The sequence below is a fragment of the Mercurialis annua genome, linkage group LG2 (assembly GCF_937616625.2).
Source record: "Mercurialis annua linkage group LG2, ddMerAnnu1.2, whole genome shotgun sequence".
NCBI classification, from domain to species: Eukaryota; Viridiplantae; Streptophyta; class Magnoliopsida; order Malpighiales; family Euphorbiaceae; genus Mercurialis; species Mercurialis annua.
Genome location: NC_065571.1, coordinates 17243785 through 17252718, shown reverse-complemented (window position 1 = coordinate 17252718; position 8934 = coordinate 17243785). Strand labels below are relative to the sequence as shown.

Genomic DNA, 8934 nt, shown 5'->3' with positions numbered 1-8934 from the left:
TCAATCCTCCTGGGGTATCTCGATTCCGAGTTCCAAGTCTAGCTCAACCATGCCTTCTGCGATGACCGGAGCTCCTCCCAGCCCCAGGAGGGGAATGTTCACTGGTTTAAGATCATTCTTGGATCCTCCCATCGTCAAAAAGACTGACAGAGTCAATAAGTTAACTGAGCTACCATCGTCGACCAGCAATCGTTTTACCCATTTCGATCCGATGATAGCAGAGACAATCAATGCGTCCTCATGAGGAAATTCTACTCCTTTCGCATCCTCTGGCCCGAAAACAATGTTAGGCCATGGCGATCCAGTAGACACTGACATGACCATCTTTTTATTTTTCTTTCTGCGTCTCCGACCATACTCGGATTCCAAAGTTCCTCCCGAGATTGTGTTGATCACCCCTGTGACTTGTATTTTCTTTGATGGGGATTGGGCTTCACGGCTCCCCCCGGGTTCCGACCTGACCGAATTGACCTTTGTATTTCCTCGGTCATGGCCCTCCTTGGCCACCACGAAATGTTGTAATCGCCCCTGGAAAACCAGCTTGTCTATCTCACTCCGCAAACGCCCACATTCCTCTGTTTCATGACCATAGCCATCATGGAATTCACAGAACTTGGATCGGTCTCCATCCTTTACCAGCCTCGGGGGATAACGAATCTCTTCATTATTGTGCTTGATCCAAGATAGAATCTGATCACTCGGGGTGTTAAGTTGTACATATTGTGTGGGTATCCCTGCTCGGTCCACGTATCCTTCCGTTCCTCCCCCAATACTGAAACTCGGCTTCGTACCAGGCCCCGTGCTAGGCGGACTGGGTTGAGCATTGAACGGCTTGTTGCCCCTGTACCCCGAAGTCTCATTCAGAGGTCGGTACCGATCTTGGCTACGGTTAGATCCCTGAGTCATCTGCGCTTTATTGGGAACCGGGCTAGTCATCCCATAAGCCTTCCTTTGTCTCTCCTCATCCAGGTTGATATAATTCCAAGCCCTGTCCATCAACTCCGTGTAAGTATCAACCGGGTTGGTGATCAGGCTATCTCGGAAGACTTGCATGCTGGTGTTGTCTTTCATAGCGTCAATGGCCGTATCATCGTTCAAATATTCTATCATGATAGCCTCAGCATTGAACCGAGCAGTGTAAGTTTTCAAACTTTCTCCCTGCTTTTGAAAACATTTCTTCAAATCACTGGATCTTTTTGTTCGTTCGATGCTCGGAGCAAAGTGAGTTTTAAAGGCCATAGCGAGCTCCCTGAAGCTAGTAATAGAGCCCTCCTTGAGGTTCTGGTACCATTTTTGCGCGGCATCACTTAGCGTTGAAGGGAACACCTTGCACACCGTGGCGTCTGAGACACTTTGGACTCCCATGGCAACCTGAAAGCAACTTAAATGAGTCATCGGGTCGGATTTACCGTTATATCTATCAATGGGCGGATATTTAAACTTATCTGGGAATGGGTCATCCCATATAGCCTTTGACAAGGGGCTAGCAATGCCACAGGTAGTGAAAGGTCGAGATTCTGCCTTGTGCCCTTTATGCTTATCCAGCTCGGGCTGGACAATACGAGTGACTTCATCACATAGAGTTTTCTGATGCTGTGACGCTGCACCCGAGCTGTGAACATTTTCAGCCCCGTTTCTCCTGACCGGTGGAACTTCTGCTCACGCGGTCCACAGAGGATCTGCCTCCGGGTGTGGGTCTCCCCTTCCCAAGCCAGCGTCTCCGCGCTGTGTCCCCGGTGGTAGATTATCATCTTGCACCCCCTCCCTACGAGGAGGAGGAGGATCATTCCGACCTTCGTCTCTCGGAAAAAGGGCGATCGTGCCGACCTTCGTCTCTCGGCAGATTAGTATCACGGTGATCTTCGCCTCTTGGCGCCTGGTGCTCTGTTGGACCCCTAGGTCTTGGTCGTGGGTGATCGTTCCAACCTTCGTCTCTCGGAGGACGACCATCCCGAAACTCAACAGCTCGGGGTGGAGGGGCCACGGGGGTTGCTGTGGGGTTGTAACCTGGGTAATACTAGGACATGACTGCGAAATGCATCTGCTGGGCCTGATGCAGTTGGCGAGCCATGTATTCTAAATATTCTTGAGCTTGTAAGACCGCCGGAGGTATATCTTGCCCAGAAGTTGTTCCTGTTCCCGTAGTCACCAGCGTAGCGTCCACCGGAAAGTTGAGTTGAGTGGGAGACAAGGTATTGTGGAGGAAACTCTGAGGCACGGTAGTTCCTGGGGTAGATAAGTTGGTGTGGCTTGCATCTGAAGCAAAAGGGTTTGCCCTAGGATAGTTTTCCAATCCATACAGAGGCGCAAAACCGGCTCCACTACCGGAAGCTCTGGATCCTCCAACCTGAGCATTCGCCGGAGGAGTTAAGCCAGTGATCACAGAGGTCCGACCACTAGCAGAAACTCCCCCAACCAAGTTAGTATCGGCAACCATAGTTCCCAGAGGGTCTACCCTTTCCAAAGCAGGATCATCAGCCATTGTTTCTTGTCAAGATCTGATCAGCAACGTTGAAAGAACAAGAACAGAACAGGGGATATCACACGGATTCCCACAGACGGCACCAAGTGATAAATCACCAAACTGGATCCGAGCTTTATCAACCTGCACACCACAAGCAGACAGAGGTCAGAAGGAACTCCGGTGGGGGGTCACCGGACGTTCACTCCGACGCTCAAGTAAGGTTTTGAGGTAGAGAAAGAAGAAGAAAGGAAAAGGAGTATTCAGAGAGTAGAGAAGAGAAAGTTACCTAGGGTTTGTCCTTAAACCCTCTATTTATAGTTAGGGTTTAAGGACAAACCTGCCTTGCTGGCAGGCTGTGAGCCATGCGGTCCCAAAATTCAGTTATGCCGACGTGGCAGAATATCCCTGCGGGAGGCGCGGTTTGTTAGGTGCGTCAGAGGGAACATTCCTCACGTACCTGTCAGAAGATCTTCTGTGGTCCCAGGATTTGGTACACGAGCGTGTGCTCTTGGGCAGGACCTCGGAGCCCGGTCGGACCTTGAAGCTCGGATAACTTGGGGACCAAGTTATCATGGTTCTGGTATTTGAGAATATCTTGAAGCTCGGGTTGCATGATCCGATCTTTCGGGTCTATGAACCCGGAGCTCGGCCCGGGTCTGAGTCGAATATAACTCGGAGCCCGGATAGAATCCTTGGTTTGACCTTATCGGACATGAATGTCTCGGATGATGTTCGGATGCCCATCGATCCGATGACCCCCCAAGTCGTGTGATCTATGATTCTGAGAAGGTCGGACGTTATTATCAGGTCGGTGAAATGCTTGACTTAGGGATGTTCGTTCCTGGCGAGGTTGCTTCGCCCCTACTAGATGTGCTACGTTATCAGTATTATTCTGTTTTTCAGATCTGGGCCTTCTGACTGGCTTTGGTGTTCTTCCGGGGTTAGGATACCCTATGCTGAGATTCTGGGACTTCTCTCGTACTTTGACGCAGAGTCAGGGAGCTGAGTGCAGAGGCCGACTGAACGAGCTGGCATGGACTGATGTGAGTATCGAACTCTATTTTTGAACTACTCTGGGTATCTTTTGCAGTACTGACCATCGTTCTACTGATTGCAGGTGGATGCTTCCTGGAACACTCCTCCTGGAGTTCGTTGGCCTCAGTGGGTACATGGTGCTGTAGCAAGATCGGGATTGTGTTATCTGATGCATGGCCCGAGTTGTAGGTCCTGGTTTCTAGGGGGAGCGCGTTCTCCATTGGTGGGGTGGCCCACGTGTTCGTATGGTCCCGGTTGGACCTCCTTCGTCGATGCTGTGTGGCAGGGATGTGGTATCGCCTGCGCTTTGAGTGGATCTGAGGGGCTATCCTGCTACTGATTTGGTATCTATTCCTCAGCTGAGCTATTTGGATGATTTCGCGAGGCATCGTCTTTTGGGAAGGCTTCCGTTGGACGAAGTACCCGTTGTTCAGGTTCGGCAGGCGGCTGTGAGGCCACAGGTGTGTGTCATTCATCTGGTTTTTTCTGTTTCTGAGTTTTTCCTTCTTCCTAAGTTCTCTCTTCGGTGTTCTCTCAGGGAGGTGCTAGACGTGGGTCTCGTTCGGTCCGTGCTAGGGTAGACGGTCCGGGGTCTCCCAGTTGGGTCCCATGTGGTAGGCAAGCTGGTGCTAATGACATAATCTCTGGTTCTTTGAGTCAGATGCCGGAGAGATCTGCACGTTACGGCGGCGTGCGTGGGCCTGTGCAGGACTCTGTTCCTTTGTGTTACATGACGCATTCTTTCGCGCCTGCTGACTGTACCCATGTGAGTATTTCCTGTTTCTGTTCTTTTGTTCCGAGGGTCTGTTTCCCCTATTAGACTGAGCGTCTTCTATTGGTTTTCAGGTACCGGTGTCTAACGTGGCTCAACTGGCCGATGCTGCTTACTACTGGCGCGATCGCTTGTGCACTGTTTCTGCACAGATGAGGGTAAAAACAAATATGATATATTTCTATCCTATATGTATGCATATATGCAATCCTATAGCTCTACCTGCTCTATGGTTTCTTCTATAGTTGCGCATTGATGATCTGGAGGAGCAGGTGCGTCTGACAGGGCTGGGTCTGGCTGATAGTGACATCTCTCCTGGGTTCCCTGGCGGCGGAAATGGACTTCGTGCCGGTGATCGTGGGCGTGGAGCCCGTGGTAGGCGAGGATCTGACATCCGGGGTGGTCGTGGAGACTTCGCTTCGTCTTCTGGTGGCAAGCAGTCTGGGCGCTATTCTGGTGGCACGCCCTCTGGGAGCCGTTACGGAGACTCACAGACCTTAGAGCAGGATTTGGACTCTGATAGTTAGGCTTGTATTGTATGTTTGTTACGTTTTGAACGTTTTTCTTTTATTGATGATTGTGTAGGTTGTCACAATATTTTGTACATTCAGCGTTCTGGACGCTTTATTTCCATAGTCCTGTTTCTTTTTCCATGTTTGTGTTAGCCTTTTCTAGCCTTTCTATTTCTGCTTCTGGTTTCTGGTTGATGGGGACCTGATGCCCCTGGTTCTCTGACTAGTTTGGAGACTTGACGCCCCCGGTTTTCTGGCTGGCGGAGACTTGATGCCCCCGGTTCTGCTACTGATGGACACCTAATGCCCTCGGTTCTCTGGCTGGTGGAGGCCTGACGGCCCCGGTTCTTCTGCTGATGGAGAACTGATGCCCCCGGTTCTCTGGATGGTGGAGACCTGATGCCCCCGGTTCTTCTGCTGGTGGAGGCCTGACGCCCCTGGTTCTCTGGCTGGTGGAGACCTGACGTCCCTTGTGTTTCTGAGTTTGATGCCCGTAGTTTCGGGGCGATGTAAGGCTAGCACCTGTGGTTTCTGGCTGATGGGAACCTTAAATCTCCCGAATCTCCGGATGAGGAATTCTTCTGTTCCTTTTGTGTGGTTGGGGGAAGTATTTTGCTTCTCTATCGAAGGACTTTGATGCCCCCCTACTATCAGATTTTTGTTTCTGGGTAGCGGAGGCATGTTGCCTGTTCTGTAATTCATCTAGAGGTAGAGGCTTATCGTCTGTTGATCCTTGCAGTTCTGGAGTTTTCTTTTGAGGGTACTGGCCTCAAGGTTGTCATTTCTGGAGCGTATTCCTGCGGATAGAGGTCTGGCGGCTGTCGTTTCTTGAGTTTCTGGAGCTGATTTCTGAAGGTAGCGGTCTAACGGTTGCTGCTTCTTGAGTTGCTGGAGCCCAATTTTCGCAAAATTGGCCCTATTTTCTGCTTGCTTGTAGAAGGGGCTCTGCTCCCTGCGTCGTACTTTGTGTTGCCCCCTCATTGGAGCGTTCAATTTTCTGGTCCGGGAATTTTTGGGTTGAGAGGTTGGAAACCCGTCTTGTCTCTTGGAGGAAGGCCCGACGCCTTTTCTTCATTCTTCTTGAGTAAGGGGCTAGAATCTCGTCTTGTTTTTGGCTAATTCTGATAATAGGGCCACATTGGCTATTCCATTGTGGAAAGCTTGGTGCTTGTTGTGAGGACTTTGATACCCCATCATTCTGGGATGAAGACTGTGATTCCCCATGTCATCTGGGATAAGGGTTCCGATGTCCCCCTTGAGATTTTGGGATTCTGTCTTAGGATTGCGGTGGCATGTCTGCATGAAGCCTATTGAGAGGACTATGACGTCCACTGTCATCCGGATTTCCTCCTCCGGGTAGTAGAGGCGTATTGCATGTTTGCGTCTTTCTAGTAGTAAAGAGACTTTGGAGTCTGCTCTAACGGCCTTGATGCCTCCTGCTATCCGGATGTTCTTCGTAGAACGGTAGAGGCATAGCGCCTAAGTTAAGTATGAGGCTTGTAGCCCGTGATTCTTTAGGTGTATCCTGCTTGTGGGAGCTTCTGGGCATGCTTGGAACGTCCAAATTTGCAAAAATTGGCCCCATTTTTTATTTTCCCGAGCTCGTTTGTTGTAGACTTGGTATTGCCCCCTCATTGAAACATTCAGTTTTTTCGTTAGGGGGGATTGGATGTTTCAATGAAGAGTCTTGCTCTTACTTCGCTCAAATCCGGCTCCTGTAATCTGGCTTTGGATAGATTGATCTATGATTTCCATGACAATTTATGCGCATTTCAACAATTACATGGCGCTACTGGGAAGTGTATTTGATTATTAGTATCATTTCATTATTTTCCATAGTCTCAAAGATTGTGCTTTTGAATTTATGTTCGTTTGTCTGTCCTTTCTAGGTACATGTGCTGGTCAATAATCATGGCATGCATGCTTGATAAGAGATCTATATCGCTAACTCATTGAATAACCGGTACAATTGAGATACATTCTGTTTCAAGGGGCCATACCACTATCGTCAATTAGTCCTTGCGGATTTTCTGGATAGACTATTTTTTATGAGCGTCTTATGCGGCTCGCAGGCGTCCAGAGGAGGTCTTATAGTGCACTCCTTCTTCCACTCTTTAGATCGTCCCGCTCTCGTAGATAGGTGGGCTGCTGCTTGGTGGTGGACTTCTTTGTTGGTGGTGATTCCTATCCGGGCTAGACGTCCGTTCTAACGTGTGCCTCTACTGTTGGACGCCTTTGAGTCGCGTAAGCCTTCCGGTTTGTGGCCAAATCTTTTTATGCCAAGAGACCTGTGAGAGATCTCTTGTTGGTACTACCCCGCAAGCCGCTATCCCTTTAAGATAGCTTTCCGGTTTTTCTCATGATTTAGGAGTAAAGTCTATTACGATAGAATTATCTCTAGAAGTTATTCACTTCTTTGTACCGGTTATTGAATGAGCTAACAACATAGCTCGATCTCATTAATGCATGCATATATGGCTATTGATAATAACATGTCCATCAAGTAAGACATCACATAAATGAGCATAATAGAATTCATCATTGACTCTGGAATTTTAATGAAAAGTTTGAAATAATCAAATGCATGGAAAGCATTGTAAATAGATCTCCTAGAGCCTAAGACTTGGGATTGGTCCCAGCATCTGTCTTGTTGGAGATGCGTTCGATCCGGGCGCTAGTTCCTCTTGCTTTTGATGCTTGGTCTCTTCTTGAGGTCGACGTGGGAAACTGAGTCTGTAGTTGAGGTTTCCCAAAAATTCTGCTGCTTATTCGTCTGTTTGGAAATGGTTGGAAGCCTTTGCTGTTCCATTCGATTGATCTGGAAAGCTAAGACCTCCGTCTCCCGCTTGGTTGTTCTAGGTAGTTGGGATCCATGTTGTCCCGTCTTTTTGTCCTGGATAGAATAAACCCTCGCCGCCTTGCTTCGCTATTGTAGGTTATCAAAACTCCCGCTGTTCCATTCGGTTGTTCTGGAAAGTTGAAATCTATGTTGTTTTATCTGGTTGAAACCTTTGCCGTTCCATTTGACTGTTCTGGGCTACTGATTCTAGAGTTGTGGAAGACTCATTCTAATTTTGTAGGAGGCAGGAAGCCTGATCTGACTTTGTAGGAGGCCGAAAGCCCGTTCTGACTCTGTAGAAGGCCGGAAGCCCGTTCTGATTCTATTGGAGGCCGGAAGCCTATTCTGACTTTGTAGGAGGCCGGAAGCCCATTATGTCTCTGTAAGATGCCGGAAGCCCGTTATGACGCTGCAGGAGGTCGTAAGCCCGTTCTGATTCTGTAGGAGGCCGGAAGCCCGTTCTGACTCTGTAGGAGGCGGGAAGCCCATTCTGATTCTGTAGGAGGCGGGAAGCCCGTTCTGACTGTGTAGGAGGCTGGAAGCCCGTTCTGACTCTGTAGAAGGCCGGAAGTCTGTTCTGGCTCTGTAGAAGGCTGGAAGCCCGTTCTAGTTCTATAGGGGGCCGGAAGTCCGTTCTCATTTTGTAGAAGGCCGAAAGCCCCTTTTGATTCTTTAGGAGGCCGGAAGCCTGCTCTAACTGCATTCTGGAATCATGGGAGGCCTGATAGAAACCTCATTATGCTGTCGGCTGTTTGGGTTGCTGCTTCTGGAATCATAGTAGAGCCGTTTTTCTGGTCCGTTGGATGCCTGGGTTGCCGACGTTCTGGGTCGTGGTAGAACCATTTTCTGGTGTGTTTGACTGATTGCTTGACATTCTGGATGTTGACTGGGTACTGGATAGAGCAGTCAGTAGCATGGCTGCAAGACAAGGGGTTAGTGAATGATGCATGTTGCTGCATCCACAAGGGGTTAGTATGATGGCATTTTATGATACTGGATGCATGAGATGCATGATATGTTATAAAATGCAGGGTTAGTTTTGAACACATAGCACGTAGCAAGTTTAGCACATAGAACAATTTGATATCACAGAGACACGTTGTTCCTTCCAACCTTATTTCTCCCACACACGCGTTCCGGGCGAGGTTTATTCTTAGGTGGTTTGGTCTGGACCCTCACATCGCAATGTAAGAGTCGGCGTTCCTGCAGAAAGAGCTATCTTCTAGCAATTCTAACGCAGATAGACAGTATTTGTTGATGTAATGATTCTAAATCCCTTTCTGGAAGGAGTTTGAAAACACGTAGGGTGGAC

The 8934-nt window shown here is 49.0% G+C and overlaps 1 protein-coding gene across 1 annotated transcript; it reads right to left on the bottom strand.

Moving 5' to 3' along the window:
• Nucleotides 1-1395, bottom strand: LOC126668295 (uncharacterized). Its single transcript, XM_050361498.1, has one exon. It carries the CDS (start codon nt 1393-1395, stop codon nt 1-3), a length of 1395 nt encoding a protein of 464 aa, XP_050217455.1.
• Nucleotides 1396-8934: the final 7539 nt, after the last annotated feature.